The sequence below is a fragment of the Platalea leucorodia genome (genome assembly GCF_965183815.1).
Source record: "Platalea leucorodia genome assembly, chromosome: 4".
In the NCBI taxonomy this organism is placed as follows: Eukaryota; Metazoa; Chordata; class Aves; order Pelecaniformes; family Threskiornithidae; genus Platalea; species Platalea leucorodia.
In genome coordinates, this window is record NC_138826.1 from 54530941 (window position 1) to 54548203 (window position 17263).

At 38.6% G+C, this 17263-nt stretch overlaps 1 protein-coding gene across 7 annotated transcripts in view; it reads right to left on the bottom strand.

Annotated features, from left to right (window-relative positions):
- Positions 1-17263, bottom strand: part of SOX5 (SRY-box transcription factor 5) — a gene marked incomplete at its 5' end in the record, with an annotated part of 291635 nt that overhangs the window by 210310 nt on the left and 64062 nt on the right. For all 7 annotated transcript variants that reach the window (XM_082308710.1, XM_082308708.1, XM_082308706.1 and 4 more), the window contains one exon: positions 8767-8977. In XM_082308710.1, the coding sequence (XP_082164836.1) occupies positions 8767-8977 (211 nt within the window). The remainder of the gene's footprint in view (positions 1-8766; positions 8978-17263) is intronic.

Sequence of the window (17263 nt, forward strand, 5' to 3'; positions counted from 1 at the left end):
AGACACAGAAATTTGCACATTTGGAGGAAATCAAATTCTGAAAGCTCTTCTGACTAAAATATTACAGTTTACTCTCAAAACCACAGCGCATAACATTCAGATACATTTAAGTGTCTTTATAACAACTGCTCATTTGTCCTCCTCAGGTCATTAGACACAAAAACACCCCCAAAACATTTCCACGTTTTGAAACTCATTTTCATTTGACTAGTTTGAATTTTTTCATTTCAGCTGCCAAACCAAGTCAGGGGAAAAGCTGTTTCCACCTGACCCAAAATGTTTTATTTAACCCTAATTGAAATGTTTTCATTTCTCTTTCAGATTAATCATCTTAAACATCTAAAAACAAAAAATATCATTTCCAATGAAACATTTTGTCTAAAAATGTTGACTGTTCCAAATTTTCTACTATTTTTGGCTAAAATTAACTTGTTGAATTGCTAAATGGTATCAGTCCTTAATTACTATTTAATAGGTTTTAGGGTTCCCCCCCCCATCTCTCCTTTACTCTGTTTTGAGCATTTTTTGAATGTATACATTACAGTATAGAAATCACACACATATAGCATGTTTTCTCCTGAGGCAATGCAGAAACCACAATACAATGAAACTGTATGAGAAGAAAAGATGACGAAAGGAGGTCTATCTGCGCAGTACAGCTTATTTACAATGCAGGAGATGTATAAATTTGTGTAAAACTGGCAACGTTCAAACCACCTTCAAAATATCAACGTTAAACGGACATCTAACTAATAAAAGTAAGCAACAGCTTCAAACTTAAGAGTGTTTTTACAAGGCTACTTCATTAGCTAAACAAGCAAGTGGGAGCTGCTGCAAATGTTGCTCCTCGCCATACTAGAGGCTTTCCCTTGCTTCTGGTAAACAGAAGACACAAGACAGCCTTGCGAATCGCTCATGGCACAGACTGAGATCTAAAGCTAATCAGACAGGATGATAGGTCATCTTAATCAACTTCAAAAAGCCAATCCACATGCTCGTCCCAGCTCCTCGCCTCTCCTTCCCTGATCGCTCTCTCACTCATTTGGCCGTATTTTCCCCTTCCCCCTCCACTTACTTCCCGCAAATTGTGCTGTTAAGAAAGAACACGGGGAGCCCTTCAGGTCTCAGCATCCTGGGCGCAGGTGGTGGGGAAAACTTTGAAGTGAGCTCTCGACGAACTCTAGAGCTGGCCGTGCCTCCTCCATAAGCAGCTCTTATTAAAAAAAAGACCAAGTATCCACTAGAACAAAACCAAGCAGGCCTATTTAATTAGGGCAAATGCTTGATATCCACTTCTTCATGTTAAACCACACAGTCACACAAGCCTGGGAGGTCTGATTAATTTTAATATGCACGGTCGTGACAAGCGCCTTGGGGGTAGGAGAGAGGGAAAAAAAAAATCCCACAAACCCCGCTAGCTCGACAAATAGGTTTCAGCTAAATGTTGGGTATGTTGCCCAGATTAAGATGTTACTATTCAGCAAGGGCTTGAACCTTTAATATGAGGTACAAGAGGCCTCAGAAACAGGTGGCTCGCTCTTCACTCTTGAATAAATGACATCCCCAAAAGCTGTGGCACATAAGCATACAGAAAGAGCTGGCACACTCCCTCATGTATATTTGTATATTACCAGTCTGGGTCAGAGGTTTCTCCAGCAGTGATCCAAGGACTGAAATGAAGCTCAGAAAGCTAATGGCTTTTCTGGGGGAGGGAGAACTTGGGGGGGGGGGGGGGGGGGAGGGGCAGGGGAGGGTGGATGGAGAAGAGAGAGAGCAAAAAATGAAGGCAGACTGCAAACTCATCTAGCTGGAATACATTGGAGGCAACAGGCACATCAAAATGATCCAGGGGCAAGAATGGCAGCAAGTTTTGAAAACCCCTATTGAAATTAATCACGGCTATTGAAGAGTCTGGTTACCTGGGGAATTAGGGGCAGACAGGAGCCCAAATAATTATTTTGGTCTTGGTGAACCACTTATATGCTGCACTGTAAAAGATAGGAAGTGAGAGATTGAGCATTTTGTTCTGTCTGCTGCTTGTCCAGTATTATGGAGCGAATGTACCCTGGAAGGAAATTTTAATTATGGAGATCCATCAGAGAAGACTTTCATTCTAAAACAGGGAGGGGGAGAGGGATTGCATCTTCTCTCCAAAAGCACAAGTTTCCTGAATCTCACTTGACCATAATGCTTTCTTCTATATATAAGATGCTGTATCAGCACCTCAGATGCCTTTATTAAAAGAGAACAGAAAAATCTGAAAGCTACAAACCTTTGAGGATGTAAGCAAGAGAGACTTGGAAGGGAATCTAAGCAAATTTTGAAAACATCCATTGAAATAAACCGTGACTATTGGACTAAACTATTAGGAAGGAAAACACTTAAAAACTGAAGGTGACAAATGAACAAACTTCACTTTGAGCAAGTAAGAGCTGGCAGGGCTTCAAACTAGGCTATCTCTGTTCTAGAGTTAAAGCACTTGTTAGTAAAGGTTTAAGCCACCGCAGCATTTAACAGTGCCTTCTCTTCACATAGGCCTATTTCATAAACTTCATCTATTAATTTTTTTTTATTATTTTTTATTTTTATCAGCAGTATATGAATGCACAATTCCATACGGCAGGGTCTTTGAAAAAAGTGCATGGAAGTTTGATGCTGGCTTGCTGTACAAAAAAAGACACATTTTCTGGTGACAGACTGCATAGATGAACGTGGAACCACAATGCACCTGAAGCATCCTTCCACAGCAGCAGGAGTGTACTAACAAAACTTAAAAGTACTCAACTGCAAAGTATCCTTGTTTGTCCTTCAGCAGAACAGCATTACAAAGCCACTTCAACACGTACTTTGTCAAAGGGACAGTGTAGAACCAAATGAAAGAAATTTAAACCTCAACCAATTAGAGTATCCTTAAGCTTTTCCTGAATCTGTTCACTTTATTTCTTCCCACCTCATCAGATGTGATTTAAAAAACAAGAGTCTGCATTTCAAAGGCCTCACTTCTCATGCCCATTAATGGTCTGCTTTGGAATTTATGGCTTAAGAAGAGGGAGACCTCTTGATTTCTTTACAAGATATGTTGATTAAAAGTTTGATAATATTAGGAGATATTCTGGGATCTTATTTCAACTAGAGAGCCTAAATTCAATATGGTTCACTTTTATAGACTACAGAACTGCTTAAACAACAGCCATTTAAATTACCACAAGAACAGGTGTTGTGATTTATAATGTAAACTTAAACATCAAACACAAATAGCCTTTGGGGGATGTTCAGAAGACAAAAATCATACTCGAGAGGCCTTTCTCATCCCTTTCTTTCCAACAAAGTAATTACTTATAGTATTGCAGCATACTATAATACATGAGGCTCTAGTGCTCACATGGCCTGTTAAAGCCCTGCAAACATATATATTACCTGCTTACTAAACACTTGAGATTAATTGTTTCTGCTCATACCACCTAAGGACTAACAGATCGAAATTTTGGAGTAGGAGCAATATTAAACACTATACATACATAATTCTTGTGTGTGCATGTTTATATGTATTTATGTCTAAACATAGATATCTAATACATGCACTTTATATATATGTATATCTGTGTACATGTATTTATATAGAATTCAAAGTATTCATTTAAATGGCCAAACCGAATTGAATTTCAGAGACCCTTATTACAGAAGAATGAGCCATGCAGATGAATGAGTGTACCCACGTGTGCACACACTCATGTGTGCAGTCTCTGTGATCAGGTAGATGCTCATATGACCCTTTTATCCAGAATTCCTACAAATTCAAAAACATAGATCTGGCCTCAGAAGATACGGTGTCTAAGTTTTAAAGATAAACAGACAGATACATAACTTGTTACAAACATATACTGCCAAAACAGAAAAAGAAGATTGATTCTTAATTAAAAGTTTGGAGATGTAAAGAGCCTGTGAGTACTCTGACTTATTCTAAAAACAGAAGATACTTTAATTGTTTGCCTATTTTTTTCCGGAAGCCAAGCCATACGTTTAGAGGAAAGGCTACACAGATTTCAGAGATTTAATTTTCCACAAGCACAGGCCATAAATTAAAATACAGCAATCCAATCCCATTAATAGTGCAAGAAAAAGCTAAGTGGCTGCTTTGGTCTTTGCTTTCATGAACTTGTGTCAAGCTCAGTGACTTCAAAGAGATTTCCATTTCATTTCTACAAATGAAGAGAACAGACAGACAGAGAGCCTCTGCCATCCTCTGATGCCTTAAGAAAACAGAAGAAAAACATGCCTGTATCTCATTCGCCTAATGATTTTAGCTGCAAAAGGAATCCCATGGTCGGCAGACGACCCTCAGGGCAAGGGCTTGAGGTCTGTCACTGTATATAAGGCTTCTCCAAACCCACTCCATTATCTTCATTATTGTACACCAGGAATAAAAGGGGACTGACTCCTCTTCTGAAGTTCAAGTTAGGACAGAATGTTTCATGTAAAATAACACTGTGTGACTTCAGTAATAGGTTTATGCCTTTGGGGGCCTAATACTAAAGCTGCATATAAGGATTTTCTGCAGAATTCGAGAGAAGAAAAAGGAGCACTATATTAGCAATGAGTAAAATTCCACAAGTTTTAGATTCACTGAAACACTCTATGTCTCTGTGTCAGCACAACTCATTGTCAATCACATACCTTCATACAGCAAGCGTAAAATGGGAAGTTTAGCAGGGGCGGGGGAAAGAGCATGGAGCTTTAGAACCAAGTATAAACCCCTATGAAAACCAAAACCATACACATATGCAAGGAGGAAAAGAAAGTGACAAGCTTTTGGAAAGTTCTTCAGAATGAGCAGGTAGCATGGCCTCCTACAGGGGACATTAACCAAGGGCATATATTCCACAAATCAACATGGAAACCATTTATTTGAACAGTGATGCTTCCCTTGTCAGTGCATGTGTGGGTACATGTATGTGCTTACATATATGCATACATACATGTGTGCATTCGTGCACTCTTGAGCAGTATGTTTTGTAACGCTGTAAGAATCCTTGTCCTTTACTGACAAAATTTACTAAGTATTAACACTTACTATCTAACAAACATAATTTAAGAAAACCATTTACCTTGTATCAATGAAGTTTCTTAAAAACAGTCAGACCTGTTGTCAGTATTTTGGAATATCACAGAATCATAGAATCATTTAGGATCTCACTTGTCCTCAAAACCCATTTAAGAGAAGAGAAGTCTTTTCCCTGACTGATACGAGGTTCGGATCGAGAGCTAAGTTGTCTACCCAGCCCTTCTCTTTTTTCTGGTTTTGAAGATCCAGGCCATTTGAAAGAATGCTTCAAAAGCACATTTCCCACAGTAATTCAGAAGACAATTTCAAACAATAAAAACAGAGCAAACACAGCCCATTGTACAAGTTAAATAATATATAAACTTTTGAGTACATAGAGAAATGGGAATCTGGCTCATATCTGGTCTTCGAAAGATTCACAGGAAATTGATTTAATTAAACCTCAGCTACTGGTGCAAATGTTTCCCTTTCTTCCCAAAGAGAAATAAAGTATTATATTATTGTTGTTGACATAATGCAGCAAAGCTTAACCAAGATTCCTGGTATTCTCCTACGAAGTTCCACAAACTAGCAAGACTAAAAATTTTTCCTGAAATACACAGTGATCATGCACTGTTGACGTGTTACGTACACGTACTACCAAAGATTCCCTCTTGTAACTTATCTTATTCATGGGGAAATTCATTTGACCTGGATAGGCTGGAAGAGTGGGCTAACAAGAACCTTATGAAGTTTAACAAGGGGAAGTGTAAGGTCTTGCACCTGGGAAAACATAACCCAGGAGTGCAGCACAGACTGGGATCCACCTGGCTGGGGAGCAGCTCTGTGGAAAGGGACCTGGGGGTCCTGGTGGACAGGAAGCTCAATATGAGTGAACAGTGAGCTGCTGCAGCCAAGGAGGCCAATAGGATGCTGGGTTGCATCAAAAAGGGCATCACCAGCAGAGATACAGAGGTCATTATCCCACTCTACTCAGCGCTTGTCAGGCCACACCTGGAATACTGTGTTCAGTTCTGGTCCCTGCTATGCAAAAAAGATGTGGACAGGCTGGAGGGGGTCCAGAGAAGGGCCACCAAGATGATGAAAGGACTGGGAAGCCTGCCATATGAGGACAGGCTGAGAGAACTGGGTTTGTTCGGCTTTGAGAAAAGAAGGCTTAGGGGAGACCTTATCACCATGTACCCGTACTTAAAGGGTGGCTACAAAGAAGATGGAGACTCCCTTTTTACAAGGAGTCACATGGAAAAGATGAGGGGTAACGGGTACAAGTTACTCCTGGGGAGTTTCCAACTGGACACAAGAGGAAAATTTTCCACAATGAGAACAATCAGCCATTGGAATAATCTCCCCAGGGAAGTGGTGGATTCCCCAACATTGGACACTTTTAAGATTCAGCTGGACAGGGTGCTGGACAGGGTGCTGGGCCATCTTGTCTAGACTGTGCTTTTGCCAAGAAAGGTTGGACCAGATAATCCTCGAGGTCCCTTCTAACCTGGGACTCTATGATTAATATTCTAATTACCTGACTAGCAACCAGTGATGACTGACAACTTTACTTTAGCACTACATGAAGAAGACATGACAATAAGTAGATTTTCTGCTGGAGTTCAAACAGAGAAGATATTGTGCTTGCAGCAGTACATACTTCCTTTAGGGAAAGGGATTCATATTTGTGGAGGATCTCTAACAACAGTCTTGCCATCTGCACCCAGAAATATATATTTTTTAATTAGCCACTCTAAAAACAATCATGTTGGCTGAAGGGACGGGGGAGGGAGACTTGTCAAAATGATGTATTTGTCCCTGAACCACCTTTCAATGCTCTTATGCAAGTCTAATTTTCTTCCTAGCCAGCTCACCTCTCTGGCCTCCTTTTGTTTCATGTCCCATTTCCCATTCTCTTCTAACTTCTGAACTTTTGTTAGTTCGCTTTTAAGGAGAAAGGGAAAAAAAAACAAAAACCCTTCCTATTCATTTTTTCCTGGATGGGGAGTAAGCAGAGACATGAATATGGCACCCTCGTAATGATTTAACTAGGGCTTAATGAAATTTTCATCACAACCTGCTGTTCATTTTAATGGCCTTTGAAAGACAATAGAACAATGGCTACAGGGAAGAAAGGATTTTCTGTTGCATGCATTTGCAAAGCCCAACATTCAGCTGCTCCCCCTCCTCTCTCTCCCAATCTCTTCACAAAGCTGTAGATCTTTTTTTTGTACTGTATATTTTCATTTTAGTAGAGCTGAGATAATGCATAGGCTCTGTAGCCATTCTCATGTCTATCTGTGGCCCTTCTTTAATGGAGTCTGTGTAGCTTGTACAACCTCATACTCAACAGAGTATTTATACATTGATCAGAACCCCCTGTTCTTTCCTCTTTCTTATATAAAAGTCTGGTCTCCTTCCCCTCCACCCCAGACCATACACAGGAAAGATCTTTTCCATTCAAAGGCACAAGGTAGATGATGGCACTGATCATTAAGTCAATGTAAATGCAAAATAAAATGCTATGATTATACGTAATATTCCAAAAAATACTTAGACAAAGAATTTGTTTCCCAGCAGACTCACTGTGTGTTGCAGTCAAGAAGAGAAGACTAATTTACAATCCTGTCATGCTCATGTATGTGACAGTGTGGCTGTGTTTGCATCTGTATTTTCATTCCAGTATGCAAGTTGTCCTAAAATTTTTTTGCAGGTGCTGTTAATTCATGCCTCAACACTGAGGTGGGCTCCGAGGGCCACGCTCTTAAACATTTGAGATAGATTTCTACAACAGGATAGGCAGGTGTAAATGAAAATGAAGTCTTATTACTGTGCATTACAGAATAAGGCTCAATATGTTCAAGCCACATCAACTGGCTCACAGTCCCCTGGAAATCCAGCTGTAAATATGCATGCTGGATACCTACGGAGAACATAGTGAGAACTTCATCTTCCAGTCAGGGGTTTGACTCTGCCCCAAATAGGCAGGAATTGAAAATCTTACTTAAAGGAAAGCTGTTCTGTGGGTTCTCAGAGGCGAGATGTTTGGTCTTAGTCTCAGCCCACAAAGCACAAGTGGCACAGTCACTGACGGGACATACAGCCTCAAAAAGAAACTGATTCTCCAGAGATGATACCTACATGGCCAAGGTTGAAACTTGCTGGCCAGACGTAATGCAGAGAATGTACTGTATCTGTTTGTATAGTACCTGCACTAGAGATAAATAGAGGATGACATGACAGGACATGCTCCAGACAAAAGCTTTCATGAATTCCAAATTTAACTTCTTACCTTTCAAATAATGACATGCCTACTAGATAATTTTACAAAAAATTGACATTGCTGATAACCCTGGTCTTTGCTCTAGAAATGGGGGAGGGGGGAAATAGTGCTGTAAATGACCCACAGGCTATTAAAATTACAGTGTTCATTGTACCCATGTTGAGGAGGTTGCAGTGTCTATTGCAACTGTGACAAAAAGACCGTTACGTCAGACAAAAGCTCTTGTTTGGGAAAAGCTAAAAATGTTAGCTATAATGGAATATTGCTGAAATTTACCTCTAATGTAGACAAGAACTATGAGTTCTTTACTTTGAATTTGCTAGCAAGAAAAAGCAAATGGAGCAGAAAATGGGAAGATTAAAAAAGTATACGTATCCAAAGAATCTGGAGAAAAGAAAAGAAAACAGAAAATTTTGGCTAGTTTCCCAGGCCTTACCTTCTGGCTCATTTTTGATGAGCTCTTCCATTTTTCGTTGCTTAAGGGTGTCTACAACATCCGCTAGGCTCCCTTTGCGCCTTTCAGGGGTTCCCAGGGCTGTGCTGGACAATGATTCTCCACTCTGACGCCCACCTTCTTCTGCCTTCAAGGGTGAGGTAGATGAGTTGTGCGGGGCAAATGAAGACATCACTTTATTGCCATCAACTTCCTGAAAGGGGAGAAAACCAAGATGAAACATTTCTTTTTTTTCTTAAAGAAAAAAAAAAAAGATGGAAAGAAAGAACAATCCTTTGTTCTTTGAGTTCATTGCTGTTTGTTCTTCTGTTGAAACCTTTAAAAAGCCATGCAATGCTTCAAAAACACCCAGAACAAAGCCTATCCATAAAGCAAAACCCAAGATTACAGGCTGAAGTGAACAAAGATCAGCTTGCAAGAGAGAAACATAAAATACAGTTTTTCCCTAATTGAGAAGAAGTGTTGTACTCATAGGTTTCCTAATAACAATGGTATTGATTACCTTTAATTGTTTGTTCTTTTACAGCTTTCTTTCGAAAAAAATGCTCAATTTTTACAAGGACCATTAATTTCCTGACTTTAAAGTACTTAATGCCTTGATGGCTAGTTGTTGTAAGAAATGAAACAGTAACCAAATATTAAATGCCCTTCGCCATATGACTTCTTTTAACTCACAGTTCAAGTAGGTCTCCCATCTATAAGGGATGAAGCAATTGTTTTCTGATTTCTAATTCCCTTTCTATTCTCCTCTTCCATCTCATACCTTCATTTCTTGTGGAGACAATATTTTTCACAAAGGTGGTCCTAATGACTTTCACTGGCGGCACAATGGCAAAACGCTGTGACTTCCTGGAGCATACACACGAGCCTCCTCACGTGAGAGTCCACAGAGGTCTACTCATTAATTTTAATGGAAACCAAAACTGGTTCCGGCATCTCCAACCTTGCCTTCATTAACGTGAGAGCCTTCTCCTCCACGCCCCCTCCAACATAAAGCAATGTTCTCTGCATATATTCCTTTTCCCTTTTATGTCTCTTTTATACGCTACCCTTCTGTACACATCTCTGAAAGCCTTTTTTTCCCTCTGCTAACGTATGCAATCTATACCTTGCACAACTTAGTTCAATGTCTCCAAACAAAGCTTGCTGTAGAGTACACACGCAGCATAATATAATGCTGCAAACATGAACAGGTTTTATTTTGATCGATTCTCCAAAGGTTTTTTTTCTTTTTCATTATTCTGTTTCCTTACATTTTTGTATTCCAGATGTTTCATGAATATTATTTCTAAAAAAGTCACTGAACCATCTTGTGATCTGAGTTACAGATTTGGTTGAAAAAGTCTTCATAATTTTTTAATTGTTTTCATTTTATAGGGTATGAAAGTGACACATATATTATTGTTAGTGATTTGTGTTGTAATTTTATCTTTTTTTTTCCTGAGTAATTTTTGGTGTCCCTGGTTTAATAAACCCCAATATTTCAGAAAAAAAAAAGTGTCTTTTCATAAATAGAACACAAATTGCTAAAAATTATCTCAACAGAATTTGCATAAAGCAAGATGGAAGATAAGAAGTAAGGAATGTATTTGTTTTCACAGACTACTTCATTTTGGCAAAAAGATTACCTTTAGTTAAGAAAACTTTTAGTGCAAACAGTTTTGAGCAGCTTGAATGTGTTATACTAGTGAATAAATTCCGTAACAGAATCGGATTTAACTGAGATTACAATCTGGGCCATCATATGCCCCAAAAGCCAAACCCAGTGATGTTAATGAGAGACTTTCTACTGACGTCAATGAGATTTTGACCAAGCCCTAAAAAATTTTCCGACCCTAGTCAACAGAAATGCTCCTTTTTTTTCTTGCAACTCCCTCCGTTTTTGTTCTGCACTTGGAAAATTACTAGTTGCTAACACTGGACTTCAAAAATGAGTTAGAGCCGAATGTAATTTTTTTCACATATATAGACCTGAATAAACTGGTCTTTCACACTGATCTAGACGAGCAAAACAGTTAACTTCAGCATCAGTTCCGATTTTATCTAACGTTCAAACCTATTACCAACAAGTGGTAATTTTTTTCCTGCAGACAAGGCCAAAAGAGGAAATATCTTGAAAGCTGCTTTCTTATTCACACTTTGAAGACAGATAAGCCAAATACCATCCTTAGTTACAGTTCTTAAATCCACTTATACCATCAATTATGTATAGGAACAGTATCATTCCTAATTTCACCAGGAACTACTTTCTTGTTTTTATTCCAAAGTGGGCCCCAAAGACACTCGCTTGTGTTTCTGTGTATGTCACACATTGGTCACAGACACAAAGTACTTGCAACAGCTGCCTAAACCTCAGGAATCATCATTGCCTCTTCTGTGTACATTTTGGGTACTGGCAAGTGTTTTTATATGTACAAATATATTCTGAGCATATGACAAGTTTCTTATAAGGGAAGGAAGCATAAGAACACAAGATTGAATGTATGTAAGGTAATACAAGGTGATTTTCAAAATCACAAATTGCTCGGCATTCAAATGGAACCCATAAGTATTTTCAAAACTACTAAAATTTCCCTGCCTCTTTTTCTGGGGAAAGGAAGTGTGATGGGGAGAGGACAAGAGAGCAGTTTGTGGGTAAAGCATCATGAAAGGATTCTGGATGCTCAATTCCTTGTTCTTTTACATGTTCTGCGTAACCATGGAAAAAGTCACTTTTGTTTCTGCGTTTCAGTTTCCTACCTGTAGAACAGGCACAAAAGAAGTAATTTCTTATATTGGAAAGGTCTTGGAATGGTAAACTCATTAATAACACAGAGATGCCCTGATACTACAATGTTGGCTGAAAGCATTTATATGGTACCACAGTTAAGAAGACCTCATAGCTGGACAAAAAAGGAAAGGGAAGTGTTCTACGCAGATTTTTTTAAAAGGTAAATTATATATTTAAAATACACATCTAAGTAATCATCCCCAAAACAAAAATGTTTCCTTAGACTGCTCTTGTTATGTGTGCATGTATGCAGTGTTTGCATATCACATACATGGGCTATTTATACACTTGTGGGGTTTAATATACACTCCACTTAATCAAAACACATATACAGTAGGGGAACAGCTGCAATCACATCTCAGTGGGCTAAATTACGGTACACCAGTGAATTATTCATTCAAAAAGATCTGTAGCAATCACACATTCATTGCGTGATTTGCAATCTAAGAGGAATCCTCTCCTTTCCATAGCAGCAGATGAGCGCACACATCAGCTACTGCTGCTGCTGCGAGTTCTACGTGTCTCCTCTAGCACATCAGCTCCAGAACCTGCCTTCCCCCCTCGGCCATGATCTTTTTATTCTGTCATTCAGAACAACCACCTGAAATGCTCGACTGTTATCTTGGCCTTCGCTTTACGTCCCTCTGTTTCATTTTGCTCTTTCTTATGTCATTACTGGGGAAGGTGAAAAAGAACTTTCGACGGTTCTGGATTTTTACTTTAACCATGTAAAAAGAAAGGATACTTCCACATAAAACCTACTCACGTCAATGGTTGTATAAAGCTAAAAAACTTTTAGCAAAGAAACTCGTCTGATATTATGTATGAGAGTTTAACTATCCCGCTGAAAACACTCAGAGAAATCCTTAATGGCAAGAAAGATATGTCAGCAACAGTTTAAAATTAATCCCCTGAGAAGGAAGTTCCCTCCCAACAAGTGAGATTTCGCAGGTTCCTTTTTTGAAAGGACAAATTCACATGACTCTTCCAGTTAACTGAGAGAAAAGCAACAACACTGTGAAGCGTGGTATTAAAGAACCTAAATATCTACTACTGACATTTTAAAACGAAGTCCATCAAGCCACACACAAGACCTATCTCTCAGTCACCAACACAGTGGAAAAACAGACTCTCTTTTACCAGAGAACAGTCTGTCTCAGCCGCGTAACCATTTCACCTGTTCAAGTTTGATTACATTCCAGCCTCTGGCACTGTTAATCCTGGTAACAGTTTTATGCAGTTAGCAGCTGCTTCATGGATGGGGCTCTATCGTTCATTTGCATTGCGAATTGCTCTGCTAATGTGTGCTGGCACAACATTTCATCGAACTCTGAGCTGGGATTGTACTCACCAACACCTGATGCTGCTGCTTCTTGCTCTTCCCACTTCGGAAAGGCAGACAGGGACCTACACAGATCCTGCTGAATCAAACACCCTAGGCCCTTCTTTCCCCCACAACAACAGCAACAAAAAAAGGACTGGCCCGCGTTTGGCGTCTTCTGCTTCTGTTCCGAGCTAGAATCCACAGGTAGACTTGTTCATTTACAAGAAAGGTGCCTCTATATTGCCAAACAGCTTTCCACCTATGGAGGAAATACCTCTTCCAAGGTTTAATGATAAAACAGGCTTTTGCCCTTTCAGGATGAGGTCAATAATCTTCCTTTGTTAATCTTGGGCAAGCTTTACTTAATCTAGCCCCCTTGTCACCTTTGTGATTGACAGGAAAAGTCATGTCACTGGACAATGGACTTATCCTCACTGAGCAATATCTTTTTTAAAGATTACACAATGTTACCCTTGCTCTCATAAAAAGTGCAAACACTTTGCTGTTAAAAGAAACTATTCATTCCAACTGTATCTTTCAAACTGTCTCTCTCCCTTTCCAGGGTCCAGCTGAGGCCTATTTCAGGTCTACAGAAGGACAGTGAAACACTTAATGAAAAGAAACAGGTTGTACTCGGTGAGATTTCCAAAATATCTCCTAGTGCTCTAGACAGATCTCAGCTTCCCCTTCCTCATCTAGAGATGCACATTATTCCTGTCTGCAGTTAAACTCAGACAGAAAACTCTGTTTCTGTGACATTAAAATTTTGTCCCAAACCAACCAATAATCGAAGCAGAAGAAAACTCAGAACTAAGTCTCAAACTGTTAATTACCACCATATGGTATGCAAGGAGGCTGCATCTGCAGCAAAAAAAAAAAAAATTATTCTGAGAATCAAGCCTCTGGCTTTGCAGCCAAAAACACCTGGAGTAAAATACTTGTGTCTTTAAAGCAAGCACTGATATTGTCTGATTTTAAGAAGCCTGTGATCCTAAAAGCAACCTAACAGGTTCTTTTTTCAAAGCTGGAATTTTGCCCGTACTTTGCTCTTTTAGAATATGTAAAGAAGATACGAAAGCAAATTTTTTGCTCTGCCTTCTACATTAGACATGTAGGCCTATCTATTTTATAGTCTCCATAGTGACCAGGAAGCTGGTAACAGTATGACATAAGAGAGAATCAGAAAACAGAATACTTCACACTTGTGAAGACAAATGATTCTGAACAAGTTTAGTACTGTTTGCTATTTATTTTACCTAATAAACTTTTAGGAAATGAATATCTATGTTTAAGATTCAATAGCATGGATACTTCAAGTGAAAATTTGAAAGCTATAAAGACACCCCCAATGCTCACAGGAGGTTCACCAGCAATTATGAGAAAAACCAAACTTGACATTTCCAATATGCTTTAAGGTTTAAACAAAACATACACACAATATTCACAAAGCAAAAATAATGTTTTATTTTTACTTAACCTTCCATTTACAATCTTTGCCTTAATTAATGTAATTAACTTACTTTAGGACCGTAAGTGCCATCAGCTTTCAATGGGAACCGTATCTTCAAATCACTTAAGTGATTTGGAAAATTCCTTCTACATTCTATGTCACAGGAGCTGTAGGGCAGATATTACCATAAACCTGTATGGTTTATAGTGGCTGTCAATCTGGCACCTTCAAGAAGATGAAATACATATTCCACAAGGTTTCCCAGTGGACACTGTTCTTTGTACACATTAGAATTTCTTTGCTTCTATCTTACACATAAATAGGTCTTTTGTCTATAGGTTTCCTTCATGGAACAAAGTTGTTCATCAGTGGTGGAAAGGAATGATCCCAAGGAGATTTAAAAGAAACTGGAGGACACAGTGAGAAAAAGGGAGACTTTGTAAAAGGGCATAGAGGGAAAAAAAAGTGGAAGAGGATAAATAAACCATTAGGAAGTAAGAACGGACAAGAAGACATAATCCAAAGAGGGATAAAAGAGATGTCGAAAGTTGTCACATAAACAAACTTAGAAAGATGTACATCCACAGGCTATGGTTCTGCAATTAGATCCATGCAAATCAACAGCTATTCTTACACAGATATTCTCCCCCTCCCCCCAAGGACTGTGGGTTTAATGATGATGCGGAACTGAAATGTAATGGAGGGTGAAGAAGTTGATAAATGGATCTGAACAGTCAGATGAAGAGGTCACCATGGCAGAGAAGTAAAATTTTACCTGAATTAGGTGAACTAAGGACAGTAAATAGACATGCACATTTTTTTCTTTTTTACTATGATCATGCTACAGTCAAGCGAAATAGACTGAAGTCAAATTTTGTTTTGGCTTTGGTGAGATGACGTATTTGGGACTCTGTGATCCATACTTTGGAAGTACTACCAATTATCAGACTTATGGAATCCTGATCATATCTAGCTCTCCCTCTAAAATGTTAATACTTTCCTTGGTACTGACTTTTTTTTTTTCTTTTTTTTGGCAGTCGTTACTAACTCTTGTCCTTCAGATTGTATTTATTTGATGTCAAGTGCTCTATCTAATTAACGACCTCTTTTTGATGAAGCAGAAGATATACTGGCAGAGGTTTCAACGGCAAGACTAACAGGTACTCCTAGTGTTTGACATCTACGAACCTAGTTGAAAATGATCTGAAGCTCAAAAAGAAGTCCATCTGCTCTATGAACTCTGCTACATCAGACACTTTCCTTCTGCCATCTTCCTCCGTATAGAAAACTGAGACAATAAATATTTCCTGCAGCTTAGGGCATTTTATACAATTGATGTAAAAAGCCTAGAGATTATTGAACAAAAGTCTCATGGCGGTCGTACTTTCATTTTTATTGATGCAATAAATACTCAGCTCTTACATTACTCTGTAGTGCGCTACACCCCAAACATCTGAAACCGGAAAGCGGGAACTCTCCCACATGTCAAGCGCCACCCCACAATATCTCACAGTAACGCTGAAATGTACTTTCATTTTTTCCAAATACCATGATACTCAGACTGCTGCCATAACTGCATGAGCAAGAGAAAATTTCAAGTGTTTCCAAGGTTTGGAGAGGAGTTGTAAGAAACTGTTCAGTTGCGTTCACACAAACGGAATAACTTATAATCCATTTTGCATTGATTTCCAGCTTTATCCTCTGTGATTTACAGAACACAGGAGCAGATTTTTCAAGGATTTAAAAGTATCTAAAGATATAAGGAGGTGCCTAGTGGGATTCTTGAAAATGCTCAATAATACGTATTCATTTAATTCCCACTGATTTCATTATAGGTCCCTGAAAATAAAGAGCTGGAATCAGCACAGTGCGACTGGCTGACTCTCTGCACTTCTTCAACAGACCATTATCAGACTATCTACAGTACAGAGCACAATCTGATAACCGATGCTTTAAGACAAACATTTCTTCTCCTCTGGCTGTTCTGCATTCCAGCCCATCCCCAAACATACAACACAAGTTTACTATTTCTTACTGCTTATCCCACCATTTCTACTTGATCTATTACAAATCAAAGAATTATATGCAAACTGTGGATCTGTTTGTAGTAAAAAATACATCTAAGAAAATGCTGTGAGTGGAATTTTAGAACCGTTTTATATTGGATGTCTAACACTTCATTTTTTTAAATTATTTTCTTTTGTGCTACAGATTTTGGTTTTATTTTTAGCCCACCTCTTTGTCCTATTTCTCGCAATGAAGTGTTCCCCCATATCACAGAATCATAGAATCGTTAAGGTTGGAAAAGACCCTTAAGATAGATCCTCGAGTCCAAAGTAAATTGCAAGTCTTTCTACAGAATATAGATATTAAATATAGTAAAATAGTAACAACTACTTTGTATTGGGTAAACGTGGTTAGTGACATAATTCCTGACACCCATCTTCAGACCAGATCTCTCCTACTGCTTCTTTCTCCAGCAAAACTCATTTTAAGAATGTAATATAGGATTACATCTATTTGCTCTCAAAATGCTTGACAAACAAAACTGGCATTTTGAGAACTTCTAATATGTTAGCTATAACCTGCAAAAACAAAGAACATGTTGTACTATAACAGCCTTGTTATCTTCATGCTAGTAATCTTCATGCTTAAAAATAATAAATAAAACTCTGCAAAAGCACTTTTAAGACTTTTATGATCTCTTCCCTGGGGGACTAAAGATCACCCTTAAGACCTTGCTAAACAAAAAATAGGACTACTTATCAAAACAGCTTGGTAGAGTCTTCAGCATACATTAAATCCTTCTAATAGTTTGGAAACCATGTGGTATAAAACGATTATCTTTGTAAAAATACAAGCTTACTAACCACATACAACTCTGGTATTGTGTTATGAAACTTAAGTGTCAAAAACAGTTTCATCACCAGCTTTC